Source organism: Lycorma delicatula, chromosome 1 (assembly GCF_047948215.1).
Source record: "Lycorma delicatula isolate Av1 chromosome 1, ASM4794821v1, whole genome shotgun sequence".
Lineage (NCBI taxonomy): Eukaryota > Metazoa > Arthropoda > Insecta > Hemiptera > Fulgoridae > Lycorma > Lycorma delicatula.
The window spans coordinates 148545813-148564239 of NC_134455.1; the positions used below are offsets into that span (position 1 = coordinate 148545813).

At 29.8% G+C, this 18427-nt stretch overlaps 1 protein-coding gene across 1 annotated transcript in view; it reads right to left on the minus strand.

Annotated features, from left to right (window-relative positions):
• LOC142317685 (uncharacterized) overlaps nt 1–18427 on the minus strand; it is a 105872-nt gene that overhangs the window by 49724 nt on the left and 37721 nt on the right. Inside the window, exon 7 of the mRNA XM_075354236.1 lies at nt 9075–9218. Coding sequence (XP_075210351.1) covers nt 9075–9218 — 144 coding nt within the window. The remainder of the gene's footprint in view (nt 1–9074; nt 9219–18427) is intronic.

Consider the following 18427-nt stretch of genomic DNA (forward strand, 5'->3'; position numbering starts at 1 on the left):
TTGTGCAAGATGGGTGCGAAAAATGCTTAAAGAACAACGAATGGGGGCAGCTTTGACGTCTTTGGAGGCCTACTACAGTCATGGAGATGCACTACTGGATCGAATCGTAACAGGAGACGAAACCTGGGTGAAACATGTGAATTGTGAGACAAAATTACAGTCCATGGAGTGAGGGCACACAAGTTTCCGTAAAAAACCAAGGAAATATCTGCAAACTTTGTCGGCAAGGAAGATCATGGCAACAGTGTTCTGGGACAGGCAAGGTGTTCTTCTTATTGATTTTCTCGAGCGTGGTGAACGATAAACTCTGAGCGGTACTGCCAAACATTGCAAAACCTTAGGAGAGCTGTCCAAAACAAGCGCCGAGGAAAATTGTCATCCAAAATTTTGTTTTTGCATGACAATGCCCGACCTCACACGGCAAACCGTACGCAAGAACTCTTGAACTCATTCAACTGGGAAGTTTTTCCTCATCCCCCCCTACAGTCCAGATCTTGCTGCAAGTGATTTTCACTTGTTCCCGAAAATGAAGACCTGGCTAGCAAGACAGCGTTTTGACGACGATGAGAAGCTCCAAGTACGCGTCACTGAGTGGTTGAGATCACAGGCGGCAGAATTCTATGACACAGGAATTTCAAAGCTTGTCCACCGCTATGATAAGTGCCTGAGTTTGTATGTTGAAAAGTAGTATTTTAGTCCCTCTTTCACATGTATATAATAAAAAGTTTTTCTTGTACTTTGTCTTTTTAAAATTCCAAAACGTTTCTTACTTTCTGAATAACCCTCGTATGTAATAATATTAATGTTTAGTGTTTTATTGTTTTTTTTTAATGTGAAATTAATTTTTAATTTTAATCAACTGATGATGAGGAATTTCCTAGAAAGTGCTTTTGATTTATAGAAAAGAAAATTAATAAGACAAGGTAAGAGCTCTTATTGATTCTGTTCTTTGGTAGATTGGGATGATGACTATATATAGTGTTGGATTGATAAATACTATAATATTTAAAAAAATATATTTTTCAATAAATACTTCCAAGATCTGGCTGCTGAAACCCAGTAACACGGGTGATCAGTACATGAAGTACATCAGAAAAGTTTATAAAATGCTATAAAAAGTAATTAAATATCTTACTTTTCAAAGACTTTCTTCAGTAAAATTCATTACTGGAAAAAATCAGATCTACAATTTTCTGTATGTAGATTACAAAATATTTTTGCTTAATTTTGTTTCAAATTTAACTTCATCAATAACAAAAAATGAACAAAGTTGTGTTTGTATACTAGTATATTCCATTGACAATGGAGAGCAGAATTGCTTTACTTTGAAGGTAAAAAAACCAAAGATATGTACAGATCTTGTTACTGGGCAAGAAAAAACTGGCACTGTTTAATATCTCAAAATCAGCCATCCACGTAACTCTTAAAACAGCAAAGAAATATTCTACATTTTATAAATTCTACCACCGTACATATATATAAATTACAGAGAGAGAAAGAGGAATATTAAGTAAATGTTTACCTCCAACAATCAGTCATAATATAATATGCTGGGACTAGATCTCTATAAACTAAAGACAAATGAAGATGTTACTTAGCTAAAGTCTGAAAATTACTTACTTTCTTTTTTCTAAATCACTACAATTATTAACAAACCACTTAAAAGAATCCCATTTTTCTAATTTGCTATTGTTATCTAAAGCCAGCTTTTTTTTTAGAATGAATAAAATTGTTTTATATTAACAGTTTTAACTATGTACTGTACATAAAGAATATTAAGCTGCTTTTCAAACAATATTTAACAGAAATATATTACTTTTTTTATATTGAGTACATTTATCTACCTTTCTTAAGCTTCATCATAACTAAATCACATGTTAACACATTTAAGATATATTCAATTCTCAAAACTCACTGTACTGGTACTTCTCCTTTATAAGCCTTTATATAGCATTAAATCACACCCCTTATCAAACTCAAATCATTCATATTATCTGGCTAGTTTTCTTACCGTTTTTTTATTAACTATCAGTTACACTCCATCTATTTATTTTATGATTGTCTACTTTCTGTTCTGAGAAAATTAGATTGTTAGATAAAACATCTGCTTGATTACTAATATATTCATTATAATTGTTTTTCCAATAATTTTTGTATTAAAGAATTTCTGGATTTTCTAAAATATTCAATCTTTTTCCTTTTATACAGCTATGAATCAGTTTCATTAAATTTTTCATTTTTAGTGGGATATGTGCTTTTTAAATGTGTTGCATTCTTAGAATCTTGTTGTCCATCTTTAAAAGATCTCATATCTTGGTTAAATCTTAATTTTTTCCCCTATTTGACCAAAATGGGATTTTCTTCAATTATATTAACAGAAGAGAATATGAAAATTAAATTGCATTGTGAGTACTTGTTACCAATTTAAACTTAGACAAAGAAGAATACAAACTATTGAACAAAGGATTAAAATAAAATATAAAAAATTTGTTCTACATTGTGAAAAATGTAGAAGAAAATAATACAGATGTGAGAATACAACAGAAATGTTACCTACAGAAGAACAGATGCATGCAAGCATTTAGAAGCAGAATTAATAAAAAAAAATCTATTAGAAAAAGATTAAACAATAAAAACAAAATAAATATAAAAGAAGACAGAATAGCAGAAAAAGTTAAAAAGAAAATTATGCATTACTTATTAAAGCAGATAAAGGAAATTCAGTGATTATTATTAAAAAAGAAGACTACATGAATGACAAGATTTTCTAACTAAAACACAGTGTATAATATAAAATTAAAATAAAACAGAACTGTATCAAAAAGAAATAAAAATAAATGGTGGGAATCGATACAAATACATTAATATTAATCGGAGTTTACCGGTTATGAGAACACAAGTTAAAATTCATAAGAAAGGTTATCCGATAACGCCTATAATAAATTACACCAGTAAAACGGCGTATAAATTAGCAAAATATCTAGCAAAGATGTTGAATAAAAAAATGGGAATATTGAAAAACCGATATATAGAAAAAAACTCAATCGAAGTAGCAGAAAAATTAAAAAGATTATATGGATAACAGAAAATTGCAGGATTGTATCAATTAACATAGAAAATTTTGTATCCATCTATACCAGCAAAAGAAACCATTAAAATTTTGGAAAGAAAATTAAGTGATACAATGATAAGTTATATAACCTGAAAATAAAAATTATTAAAACTTTGGAAATAATATTTCAACAAAATCAATTTAAATTTAATACGAGGTATATTCATAAAATAAGGGTCGTTTGGTAACAAAAAAAATAACTAGTTTTTACTTACAGTTTTTGTTTTCTACTTCACTTTTCCACATAATCGCCATTCAGTTATAAGCACGTTTCCTAACGATACACTAGTTTCTTTAACTTCTCTCGTAGAAGTTCGCCGCCTGGGAATTGAACCAGTTGACAACGGCAGTTTGAGTTCCTTGTTTTCCAACCGTTGTCCACCAAGCCACTTTTACAAATGCAAGAAGAGGAAGTAGTCGCTAGGTGCAAGGTCAGGACTTTATGGAGGTGGCCAAAAAATTCCCAACGAAAATCATGCAGCAGAAAAAGATTAAAAAAATAGAGGTAAAGACAGCGGTGTGAGTAGCGCGTTGTCGTGAAGAAGGATTACGCCGGACGACAGTTTCTCGCGTCATCAATTTTGGATCGCAGTCTCAGTTTGGAGAGCATTTTGCAGTACACGTTAGCTGTAATTGTTGATCCACGAAATCAATGAAAATGATGCACTTTTCATCCCAAAAAACGGTAGCCAACATTTTTCGACTCGATTACGGAGATTACTTAAACTTTTTCGGTTTTGGAGAACTTGAATGGTGCTACGCATTGACTGTTGTTTCGATTCTGCATTGGTGTAGGATATCTACGTCTCTTCAGCCGTAACAATGTGGGAAAACAAATCATCTTCATCTTGTCGATAGCAGTCCAAAAACGCTCGTCCACTGCACATTCTTTGCTCTTTGTGTTGGTCAGTGAGTATTTTCGATACCCACCTTGCACACAATTTGTGATATCCGAACTGTACTGTAACAATCGTGTACATACAGCTGAGTCCAACATGCGGAAATTCAATTAGCAGAACACTAATTGTCAATCGCCAATGACATCGCAGTTTTCGGTCCACTTGTTCAACGATTTCATCGGTCTGAATACTGGGCCTGTTACTTCGCTCTTCGTCATGCACATTTGTGCGGCTATTTCTAAAGTCTCGACACCATTGTCTAACCTTTCTTTCAATCACTACTGTAGTTCCATACACTAGGCACAACTGCCGATAATTTCAGCAGCTGTAGATCCTTTTGGACACAAAAATCGAATCATAGCGCGCATTTCACAACTTGTGGGAGAAACGATTGTCGTGGACATTCACGGAAGGGAAACTACTACTAAATCAAAACTACAACTACAATGGCTTCATAAATGGACGATAGATGGCCCTGCATGGACGAAACTGTGTTCAGGCCCTCTAATATTTAAACATATGTCTCGTAATTAACTACACGAAACGAAGGATGGGTTAGGTATGGGTAATCCGCTGTCAGCGTTACTAAGCAAAGTATTCTTACAGGATATGGAAGAAGAAAATATATACAATATTATGAAAAATATAATTGTTTGGAATACAGTAGGTACTTGGATGACACATGATTGATAATTAAATAAAGAATAACTAGTATTGAAGAAAGGCTTTTAGAAGGCAAATTACAACATAACATCAAATGTACTACATACAGAAAGAGAAGGAAAAAATACTATTTTAACTTTCTGGATAAAAAAATAAAAAGAAGTAACGGTAGTTTAGATTTCAAACTATACAGAAAAGAAACTTATAACATCATAGCTTATGACTCCAATCAAATAAGCAGTTTTCAGGTACATGATAAACAGATTACATTATTTGCCATTAAAGAAACTAGTATATAAAAAAGAATTGAACACTATTTTTTATGTAACGGAAAACAATATAAATAAACAAGCAATGATTAGAATAATGATAAAAAATAAAGGAAGTGGAACCAAAAAAATAATGAACAAAAATTAAACTTACAAATGAGCTAAATTATCAATTACAGGAAAAGAAATTCATCCAATCAAACAATTTTTCAATAAATAGAATATAAAAATGGCGTAAATACTAATAATACACTTAGTTGAAGATTTTTAATTACAGAAGAAGAAGATTATAATAATAACCCAGAAGAAAAGATATTTATAGCAGTAATGGCATATACAAATTAAATGTAACATATATTGAGCAAATAGAAAGAAAGTTAAAATTAAGAAATAATAAAGATATGAGTTTTTAAATATGGAAAACAAGATTCAAATTATGCAACTGATTCACTGTATAAAAGGAAAAAGATTGAATATTTTAGAAAATTTAGAATTTTTTGATTAAAAAGATAGTGTAAAACCAATTAGAAATGAACAGATTAATTATGAGGAGATGTTTTATTTAAGAATCTTAATTTGTTCAGAACAGGAAACAGACAATTATAAAATAAACAGATGGATTGTAACTGATAGATAACAAAAAACAGTAAGAAAAGATACCCAGATAATGTGTGGCATTTGAGGTGGGTATGACCTAATGCTATATAAAGCCTTACAAAGGAGAAAAAGTGCTAGTACAACAAGTTTTGAAAATTGAATATGTCAGGAACTCATCAACATCTGATTTATTTATGACGAAGGTAAGAACGTAGATAAATATAAAAATTATGACTATCTTAACAAAAAATGTATATGTTTTAATAATAATTATTTTACTCAAATTAATGTTTTTAAGTTTCATTTTTTCCTCTGTACTGTTAAATAATATATATAACTTCTATTAAATAAACCATTTAGTACAGAATATTGAGATAAGACATATCTTACCTTAATTTTTCATGAAAGTACTTTTGTGGGATCCTGCACTCTCATTCATGATTGAAATAATTTTGTTATTGTACAATATAAATTAAAAATAAAAATACTGAAATAAAGAAAACTGCATATTAATTTATACAAGTTCTGCTATCTGCTGCTGTTTTTATGAGACTGTCTCCCTCAAATACAGTCTGATGGTTTATCAAATTGAAATTTTGTTTATATTTATATTTTTAATATTTTTCTAATTTAATCTTGTCATCTTTATTAATTTTTAATATTTCTAAATTTGTGTTAAGATCAGAAATAGAATGTTTATTGGATTGGTCTGCCATATTAGATAAACCTAATTTATTGTTTTTGTAATTTCTACAATGTTAAAGAAAAATGTTAGTTTTAAAGGATTTATTTGTTTTTCCTATATAAACAGTATCACAAACATACTTAATTTTATTAATTCCACACAGATTGTTTATTTTATCATTATTTTTGTTTTTTTTTTAAATATTTTATGTGGTTATTAAGTTTGTATTCTGGTTTAAATATTTTTTTATTGTAAGTTTTAGTAATGTTTTCAATGATATTATTAGTGTATAAATACTTTATGTTTATATAAAGTTTCACTCTTATTACATATTGGTTTTAATGTATTTTGTTATTGTATTTTGTTATTGTGTTTTGATAATTGTTTTTTATAAAATATTAACTAAAGTAGTAACCATATCCATCTTCCATTTAATATAAATATTAATTTAAATTTTATATATAAAAAAAATACCTTATCTACGGGATTTCTGGTATCAGCAGTTATATCACAAATACATTTACAGTATTTTAAGTGAATTAGTACATAGCATCGCTCATACATGTAAAGTTTTAATACGAACACTGTATGTTGATGATATTCTAATTTTATATAATCCAGTTATTTAGATGCAGGATTGAAATAAGTAAGGTCATCTAAATTAAAACATCAGTGTGTAGAAAACCTATATCTAATAATATAACAATTAAAAAAATCACATCACTCTTAGTCTCATAAAATTAACACATATATAAATATGATTAATAGACCAAATACACAAATAATAATATAGAAGAGTTAAATAATGAAATAAACACCATAAAACATATAGCGGTTGAAAATGGATATGATACTACTTTAATTAATAATATTTATAAAAATATGACTATCAAAACACAATTACAAAATACTACCTACAACCAATACAGAACTACCTTACAATCATTACAAAATAAGACACAAAGAGTAAATATTTATACACTAATAATATCATTGAACACATTATTAAAACTTACATTAAAGAAATATTTAAACCAGCATACAAACGTAATAAACACATAATAAAATATTTATTATAATTAAAATATTATTTAAATTTGTAAAATTAAATGTAATGACTGTGAATGTACGAGGGCTATTCAGAAAGTAAGGAACGTTTCCACCTGACGTCGCCAGGCGCACGCCAATCGCGTATATATTGGTGTGCTCGTGCTCGGCACCTCAGCCAGCGACCAGCCGTGACAACGGGAACATCTCCGCACTGCCCGTTTTTTTTTTTTTATATACAAATTTGAAATGTGTGCTGCAATAAAAAATCCCGCCAGTTGTGAGGTGCGGTCTGTGATTGGTTTTTTGTTGGCAAAAAACTTAAAACCAATAGAAATTCATCGGGAACTGTGTGAAGTGTACGGGAACAACGTAATGAGTGAAAGTTCTGTCAGGAAGTGGTGCATTTAGTTTAAAAATGGCCGAACAAACGCTCACGATAAAGAGAAGAGTGGACGTCCGAGTATTGTGACTGACGATCTGGTCTCCAAAACTGACGAAAAGATTCGTGAAAACCGCCGTTTCACAATAACTGAGCTTTCTCTATGTTTCCCACAAGTTTCACGGACTTTATTGTTTGAAATTGTTTCACAGAAGCTAGGCTACCACAAATTTTGTGCAAGATGGGTTAGGCGGCAGAATTCTATGACACAGGAATTTCAAAGCTTGTCCACCGCTATGATAAGTGCCTAAATTTGTATGGTGATTATGTTGAAAAGAAGTATTTTAGTCCCTCTTTCACATGTATATAATAAAAGGTTTTTCTTGTACTTGGTTTTTTAAAATTCCAAAAAGTTCCTTACTTTCTGAATAGCCCTCGTATTTATATAGGAAAAACAAACAGATCCTTTAAAACTAAATTTCTTGAACATTATAGAAATTACAAAAAAAATAAATTAGCTTTTTCTAATATGGCAGATTATTTAATAAACAATAAACATTCTTTTCAATTTACATAAATTTAGAAATGTTAGAAATTAATAGAGATGACATAAAACTAAATGTATTAGAAAAATATAACAGGTATAAATTCGAACAAAATTTCAACTTGATAAAACAACAGACAGGGTTTGAGGGAGATAGTCTTAAAAACAGTAACAAATAGCAGCAGTCATGTAAAGTAATATGGAACTTTCATTATTTCAGTACTTTTATTTTACATTTATACAATAAAGAAATTATTTCAATTATGATTGAGGGTGCAGGATCCTGTGAAAGTACTTTCATGAAAAATTAGGGTAAAATATATTTGATCTCAATTTTCTGTACTGTGGGTTTATTTAATAGAATTTAAATGGATGACTTGTTTCATGGAAACAAGTGGTTTATACTATGTACAAGTGATATTAGATCCAATTAGGTGCACTATTTAAATATACATACATTGTAAATTTAACAGGTTGTTGAAAGTTAAATTCAATGTAAATACGTTTAAAGATATGAACATCATACATAACATAAAAAATTGCAACTCCGTGAAACTTTACAAATATTTTTTACTTACATCGAGTCAATATTCACCAGGTTATATAGCTACATTTCAGAAAAATAGAAAATCCTAAAAATGAATAATAAAAATTGAGTTCATCACTGCCATGTGTTGTTTCTTTACAAAATAACTGCGATTTACTCTATCTTAAAACTTCGTGTTTGGAAGGATAGGAAAATGTTCATTTTTTTTTGTTTTTCTCTCTTAATCCCTACAAAATTAATAAAAATTTCACTATAGTAATAAATTCTCTTTCATTGACTAGTATCAACTTGCAAGTTTATATTTAAATAAATAACTTGTTAGTACCAACATTTTGCATAGCAGGAAAGGAGATGTGTATTACGAATACCAACAGCATTATTGCAATTTAGATCAACATCAATGCCTTGGTTCCGTTCTCTAAATTTCAAAATAGGCACTTTAGCTTGCACTAGTTCTAATTTTTCTATGTAATCTGTAAAAAAAAATAATAATATTGACAAATAACATAAATAATAAAAATATTTCCAGAATTAATATTAAACAATTTTAATTTCGAAGAATATAGAGCAAAATGGAATATTTTATAAATATTCATTCCATCATAATGAAATGGATTACCTTCAAAGGATAAGGAGTTCTTAACATAACTCATTCCTCCACTTCTTTACATATTTTTTATTTATGTCATCATGGAAATAAGTGGTTTATACTATGTAAAAATGATATTAAAAACAAACAGGAGCAATATTTAAAACGTGCATAAATTGTAAATTTAACAGGTTGTTGAAAGTTAAATTCAATGTAAATACATTTAAAGATATTAACACATCATACATAACATACAAAATTCCAATACCATGAGACTTTACAAAAATTGTTTATTTACAGTAAGCCAATACTTGCACGTTTTATAGCTACATTTCAGGAAATCCTAAAAATGAACAATAAAAATTGAGTTCATCACTGCCATGTGGTTTTTGTTCAACTTAAGTAAGTAGATTTTTGTTTATCTATCATTGGAATGACTATAACTGCTTAGGTAAATACAATTTGTTATATTGTTTACTTTTGTCAACATAAAAATACAAACACTTAATGATGCATATTTTAAGATAGATATTTTATTCTTTTGTTATATGTTTTTGTTTGTGATCAACTTGCGTGCATATACACAGATTGATCAAATCAATAAATCCATCATAAGGAGTAAATAATATAAGTATTCTTCCTTCAAGAATACATCTTTTTGGAGGTACTAGCAACCTTTTTATTTTGGAAATATTGTCAATTTTGTAAATTACTTATAGCATAAAACAAAATAACAACTGAATGTAGAAATGTAATTAAATTATATTTATCTTTATTTATATATTTGTCAGTGCAACTAGCATAAAAAACTTTTCGTCTCTTTTCTGCTAATTTAACAAAACATCCCTTTTCCCTATATTCTACCTGTAAATTCGTTCATTTATGAAAAATTGACAAATTATATTATGTTTGTGAATTATTATTATTAATAATTTCAAGTACTTTAGAACAACATAATTTTTCTCATTGTATATTTTTCTTAGCAACTTCTCTGATTATTTTACTTACATTTCATTTTTTTTCTTACTTCAATTCTGCTCCTTTCAACTTAATTTTTTTAAAATTCAATTTATCTATACAGTTTATACATTTTTTTGTTATAAATTATTTTATTTAGTTTTGCTTAACAGGCATCTTGAGAGTCTGTGACTGCTCTATTAATATTAACAAGCAATTTATCTCATGATAATTGTACTTATTTTCTACGGCAATTTTTATTTTTAATTGCAATAATATTTACATAAGTAAATATGATCAGAACATTATACTGCAATTTTGTCAAATTGATCATTCGATATTTTACATTGGACACTTCAGAGTTAAACTTCTACATCACACTTAAATTATGATGATCATGAAAAGAGTAAAAAAAGGAATATAATATCTTTTTTTAATTTATTTGTTGAAATACAAAATGCACAATCACAGCAAAAAAATAAAATAATTTACTATAACTTGTAATAAAGATAATTAAAATTTTTAAAAAGAGCTTATTTATATTTATATATTTTTTGTTTATTATAATTTACCTTTTTTGAGACATCTGAGCAATAGTAATAAGTAAAATAATGAAATAAATAAAAAAGCAACTCAAACAGTTTGCAAAAAGAAATATGTATATTAATTAAACATTTCTGCAAAATTTTCAAATCTAGGATTTGCAAGATAATTGTGTTCAACTTTTTCCTTCGCCGTTTCATTTCTAAACATAACTATACAACACGTTCAATATCAGCTATACTACCTTATTACTTTGGCAGTATGAGGGTTTGCTGAATCATATGTCTTCATTCGCTTCAAATATTTCTACATTTATCTTGATCACTCACTGGCAAATCCTTGTCAAATCGTACATTCTATGAATGTGCTGCATAACATTATTTTTCAAGGCTTCTTCCTGCCCACTTTAGATATAACTCTGTGTTTATATATTATAATAATGATATGGATACTGGACCACAGCCCTCATCCATCCATTATATAAAAAAGGGGATAAAACTAATCCTGAAAACTACAGAGGCATATCTCTCCTGGATTGCACATACAAAATTCTGTCGAGAATCATATACAACCGATGCAAAGACCAACTTGAACTGGAACTTGGGGAATACCAAGGGGGATTTAGGCCATGGAGAGGTTGCCCGGAGCAAATAATATCCCTAAAACTTATGATGGACTTATATAAAAGACGGAAAAAGCAACTAATAATCACCTTCGTCGACGTTAAAAGGGCCTATGATTGTATACACCGACCATCCATGCTGAATATTCTGAGAAACCTGGGCCTTCACCCTAAACTCGTAAACATGATAAAATTAACTTTAACCAATACCCAGTCCAGAGTGAAATTCAGAGGTGAACTCTCTCAACCCTTCTACATAAAAACTGGATTGAGGCAAGGAGACGGCCTCTCACCACTCCTTTTTAACTGCGCCCTTGAATTTGTCATGAGAAAATGGTATGAAATAAATCCCAAAAATATAAAAATGGGTACTAAGAAAAACTCCATCACACTAAATTGCCTAGGATTTGCAGATGACCTCGCTCTTTTAGCAAATAATATTCAAGAAGCCAAAACACAAATCATGAGCCTTCAAAACCTAGCACAAAAGATAGGGCTTCATATCTCTTTCGAAAAAACTGAACTAATGGCCATAGATCCTCTGGTAATAGAGCACATTACGGTAAACAATCAGAAAATTAAAATAGTAAAACAATTTAAATATCTAGGGGAAATAATAACTTATAATTTAAATGAAAAAGTGACATGGCAAAACAGGACAAATAAAATGATTAAATCCCAAAAATTAACTTGGTCAACATATAACAAAAAATGCCTTTCTGCTAAAACAAAACTTTATAAAACATTATAAAACTGTAGTACAGCCAGAAGTCACCTACGGAAGTGAGACCCTTTTCAAAATCACTCAGAAAAACCGAATTGAAAAAATTCTGAAAATAGAGAGAAGAATTGTCAGAACGTGTATCAATAAAAAACACCAAAAAGAAGGCCAATGGTGGATTGTGCCAAATGAGGTGGTGTATCGAGAAATAGAGCCTGTTACTGATACTATGCGGAAAAAAAGAATCTCTTTCTTCGGTCATCTCATAAGGACACCGCAAACAAGACTGTCAAGAAATATCATTGAAAAGCTCTGGTTCCAAAAGCTAGAAGTAGGATGGATCAAAGAAATTAGAGAAGATATGAAAGAATTGGGAATTTCCCTGACTGACCTACAGAATAAAACTGGAAAAATTACAAAGCTAAAAGATAAAAGCATTAGATTTAAACAAAAGACAGACAAACGACAAAATACAACGAAGAGGGTGTTTACGGATGAAGAAAAGAAAGCAAGATCTGAACGGATGAAGAAATACTGGGCAGCTCGAAAGAGTAAAATAACACGCTTTTCTCAGAAAAGATCCAACTAAAATTGACTTAAGTGGTCCCATGTTGGCCGTAAAAGCATAATAATAATAATAATAATAATGATATACTTGTACAATCAATTTAGAGGTTTACATTTTGATATGTACACTTACTATGCTTCAAATTTCTTTAAAAAATAATTTAATTAATAGCCTTTAAAGATTTTAATGATACAACTAAGATTCTTTCACAGCATAACAGTTGAAAATCACTGCTTCAGATAAATTTATGACATTATTCACCCAATAATTAATCTACATTATACTACTTTTTTAATATATTTAAAAATAATACACAACACAAGTCAATTCAGAAAAGTAATTATCACAATATTAATAACAAATTAATTTGTACACTAATAGGTTTCTTCTTAAGTATATAACAGGGGATTGAAATGTAGCTTAAGCTATCTGAATAACCAAATATTTTTTTTGTGTACAATGAAGATTCATTGCATTCGGAATTGACACCTGGAAGCAATGATTCTACAGTATATAAACTAATGCTGTAACAACATGCAGTAAGTATAAAATGACAGAACTAACTTTAAAAAAAAAATAACTAAATAACAGAAAAATAAAAAATAAAATTAACAACGCACAATAACACTTAGGAAAAAGTAAAGCACAATATAAAATGCTAAAAACACAATATTACAAAAACATTAAATAACTGAATATAGATGTCCAACTAATATCCTAATAATGTTTCCTAGAATTTCTTGAATGTTAGATGCAACGCCGGATAATACACGCAGTCTACATGTATATAGTGTATTGTTAGTTGGCAGTTACAGTGAACACAAATGGGTGCATTGGTCTGATTCATTAGGTGTTCTTGTGTAAGATGAGTGTGCCCTATTTGTAAATGACAAATAATAACCTCCTCTGATGGTTATCCCTGCATGAGGAATTCTATGGTGACACAGTGCTCTTAACACTATTAAATCATTTGTTAGTGGACAAATTAAAATTTATTCACAAATTTGTCTTATTAAATAGACTGTCTGTAATTTGTCCACAAATTTGTTAGTATAAAGTTTATTGTTGATGATAGCATTTCATTCCCTTTGCCATTCATCATGAACTACCCTCTTGAGAAAACAGACAAGATCGTAGTACAGATCATCATGACTGAAGTCTTTTATTGTTATTTTAACAATGTCTTTTTTTTTTAAATTTAAATCAGGGATTTAATGTATTACGAGTGTTAGACATTGTCTAGACGAGTGTCATTATTTTATTGATTCGGTGGTTTAAATAATTAAAAATTATATAATTAAGACAGTAGATTCAATATGTATACAAGCATGTTCAATATGTTTATATTTGGGTAAAAAAACAGCAAAATAAAAATCCAAGTTCAAGCGTCTTTTGTTGAATGAGTTTTTTTCTTATGATTAGAAATACGGCTGCATTGGGTGGATACAAGAAATTTATTATGCTTTTTTTTTTAAACAATGAGTAGGATATAAACTTTTTTTAATGATTATTATGCATGGGAATATGGAATGAAAATTTTTTACTGCATGTAAAATCCCATGCCTAACTGGAATTCAAATCAGAGACAAGGTGAAAGGATGAGATACTATCACTCCACCTTGGAGGTCGGCTAGTTATGACTTTTAATAATAGGGCTAACACTCTAGCTGTTAGTTAAGAACAGAAATATCTCTATATTATATAAAATAGGTACTTGAAAGTAAAAAACTGATACCATAATGAGCTTACTAATTTTTTTAAAATAACCTTAATGTAAAACAAAAAATTACCATATTTTCTTTTAATTGTTATATGTTAACAGAGTAACAAAAGAGTAGTTTGAAAAAAATATAATACTATTCTTCAAATGTTTTCAAAAAACCAACTCTGCAATTGAGTAAAGAAATGGGAAAGTGATTTATGCTGTAGCAAATCGGTAGCATATTTGTTGCTCTCAGAGTTTTAATGTCTTTGAGGCAGTCAGTTTTCATTTTTATTTGTATTTGATTATAATGATTTCAGAATTTTATGTAAGGTAACTAAAATTATTATAAAAGTAGATTTATAAATATAGAGCACAAAATTATAGTTATAAAATTTCTTTAATGCAGTTATTTTATGCCAACTAATAGTTCAGAATCAAGATTTTAATCTATATTTAATTTTATAAATTAATACCTTACAATATACTATTTATCAGATAAGTTTGTAAAATATGTCATGTGAAATATACGCGTTGGAAAATGTATATAACTTCCTGTGTGCATTTTTTGAGTTAGCTGTTACGTTCTTTCCATCTCTGTGGAAAAAATGCAAAGTAAGAAATAAGAAGCCAAAGTGAATGTAGCCTCTACGAATACAGTTTTTCAAATTACATTACTAATTAGAGACTGGATAGTAATAATTAATCGATGCTCGTGGGGCAATGGTTGCGCTCTTGATTTTCATCTGAGAAGCACCGGTTTCGAATTTCAGTTGATCATTTTTTAAGCGCTAAAAGTTATTCATTCCTCATCCAATAAAAGGACATTAATTGGAATTGAGCATTAGGTCATCATGAATAATTCAATTATTGTTAGTGTAAATTGCTCTTTTAGTTCAATTGTTGCTTCATCTGGTGAATAAAAAATGTATGATCCTTCATACAGCCCAATAGAAGAAGTGGCAGACATTGAAATGTATAAATCTTGCATTGTTGAGCTTTCTAATTTTTATTTCTGTTTGTACAGCTAATTTTGAAGTATCAAACTTGTTCATAAATTTCATGTATAAATGCATTTTTTATCACTTATATGACATCAAAAGAAAACATTATTTTTATTTTTCATTCTCATTTACACAAAACATTATATAATCATTGCATCTAGTTAAAAAAAAATTAAATATTTTAAATCTATTTCTATAAATCTATATATTATATCTGACTATTTCGAAGGTAATTTGGATGTCTAAGTAGGGATTCATGTCTTAGTATTACATACACGTATTTTCATTAGTAGAATTAAGCCACATTATACATTTTATAATTTCTATTATATATAAAATCTTCTTAGTAGGTATATGTTCTTCCATAAATACTATGAAATATCTATCTGAGTATATGATCCCTTATTTAGTCTGTTGGATTATCCAAATTATTCAACAGAAGTAAGACTAAGACTTCAGGAAGAAGTCTTGTAGCCTAAATAACTGTTTTTCCAGAATGTTTTTTGTTTTTATATTAGAATTAACAAAATCAGTAAAAGATGTTAGCAATTCTAGAAGAGTTAAGGATTACATAAAATAAAGAGAGATTAAGCTAATATTTGTTAGTTTGGAAGATCAAAACTACTTCCCAGCTTTGACATATTTTAGGTAAATCAGGAAAAATTTTACTTTAAAAATTATTTATGTTTGATTATTGAAAATCATGGTGCTATGTACAAAATTACTAAGGCCAATAGTAATATAATGCTTGAAATTTATTTCTAGTTCCAAGCTTTTTGATGAAGTGGATGCAGTGAAAGTAATAACTTAAGAGATATAAAATAAATTTTACCTTTGATAAAACCTCGATTTTAATAACCGATTCACTAGGTGTCCATGTGTAAGATTAGTATGCCCTATTTGCAAACAGCAAATAATAACCTCCTCTCAATGGTTATTCCGGACTGGAAGGCTCCATGGCAGCACAGTATTCTTGATGAATCAGAGTTCATAATCTACTGTAGCATTACATTCATCTTGCCACCCTTGAAGAGTGTGTTTAACAGAATTAATGAAATCAGTAATAGTAACACAAGTGGTGAAAGAAGGTTGACTACATGCGTCTTTAGTAGTAGAATCTGCAGGTTCATTACCCGGGATTCCACATGGCTAGGGATCCAGCAGAAACTTGTGTGTTGTGATGGTTCAACTCAGCGATTGCATTATAAATTTTGGTGATGGTAGGATGTCTAGAATACAAATATTCTAAAGGTTGGAGTGTTATATGATGAATATAAGGATCCCTGGGGTGTCATTTATAGAATTTTGGGACATAAACGAAAGAAAGACATTCTTCTATCTGCTCTCTCAACCCGGTAATGTGTACTGATTGACAGAATAGAAATATTGCTTACTCTATTGAATGATACAATGCCAGATGATGATGTGAAGGGTGAGTGTCAATTTATACATCACAGATTTATACATCTGTGTGCTAGGCTTGAGATTACTTTTTATCGTTTCAGTATGGTATCTATAGAGATTACTGAGGCTGAAGTGCAACAGGCCACTGTTCACGTTTCTTCAGTAGTGAAGAAATAGTGGTTGCAGGAGACCATAGGTTGGTAATGACTAAGTTTAGATTTGGGAAAATTCCCAGTGTGAAGGTTATGAGGAAAGGAAAATTAGAATGTGAAAGAAAGCAAGGGAAGAGTTTGCAGAAGGGATAAAGGAATGCTTATCTAAAGGAGAAATAAAAGAGGGGGAGAAAGAAGGAAGAGGGGATGAAAGAGTGGAAGTACTTCAAGGTCATGTTGAATGTAGCAGAGTAGTTATGTGGTAGAAACAGTGGGAAAAGAAAACGAAAGGAAACTAACGAATACTGATGCAAGGGTGGGAGTGGAAAAGAAGATAACATGGAGAGAGGGATAAATATAGGGAAGCAGAGTGGGAATGTAAGAAAGTTGTAAGCCAAGAGAAGAGCAAATGTTGGAAAGAATTAACAGAAGAGCTGGAAAGGGACTCACAAAAGAATAAGGAAATGCTTTGGTGTCATCAAAAGTAAAAGAAAAGGGAGAGAAGATGTTAAGTTTGTTAAGAACAATGTAGGGCATGTAATAAGTAAACCCACTGGGTTGGTCTAGTGGTGAATGCGTCTTCCCAAATCAGCTAATTTGGAAGTGGAGAGTTCCAGCACTCAAGTCCTAGTAAAGTCAGTTATTTTTACATGGATCTGAATACTAGATCTAGATACCAGTGTTCTTTGTTGGTTGGGTTTCAATTAACCACACATCTCAGGAATGGTTGAACCGAGACTGTACAAGATTACACTTCATTTACACTCACACATATCATCATCCTCATTCATCCTCTGAAGTATTATCTGAAAGGTAATTACCAGAGGCTGAACAGGAAAAAGAAAGAAAGGGCATGTAATAGAAACGAAGGAAATAATATTTTGTAGATGGTATAATATTCTGTACTAGATGGTTTGTTTATTTAATAGAATTTAAATATATATACATAATTTTTTAAATCACTACATTTTTATTCTATATTTGTTTTTATGTAATTTTTTCTGAATATTTTGTCTGCAATGTTAGCTTTAGATACTTCATCTGTTTAAAGTTTAATAATGAATATATAGGTACTTTTTTGTACTTTTGGTCTAACTGTACACTGGGATATTGGTGGTTGATACCAGATAGCTACAAGTTAGATAGGAGAACTGATCAAGTCTCACTAATATGTTTCAAAAGATCTTCCTTACCCAGGGACTGATATTACACAAGTGCACTGATGCCTTGTAAGTCCGAAACCACAAATCCATTTATAAGATTGTATTTGCTGAGTTATCTGTGAGCTCTTTATTAGGTACTAAGAAAACAGCCCATGGACTCAATCCTTTAATCTGCTACATTCAGAGGTGTATTTTTACAGTGGTAAACCAAAACAGTTTTTTGACTTTTCAAAATTTTTCAATAGTGTCCAAGAGTA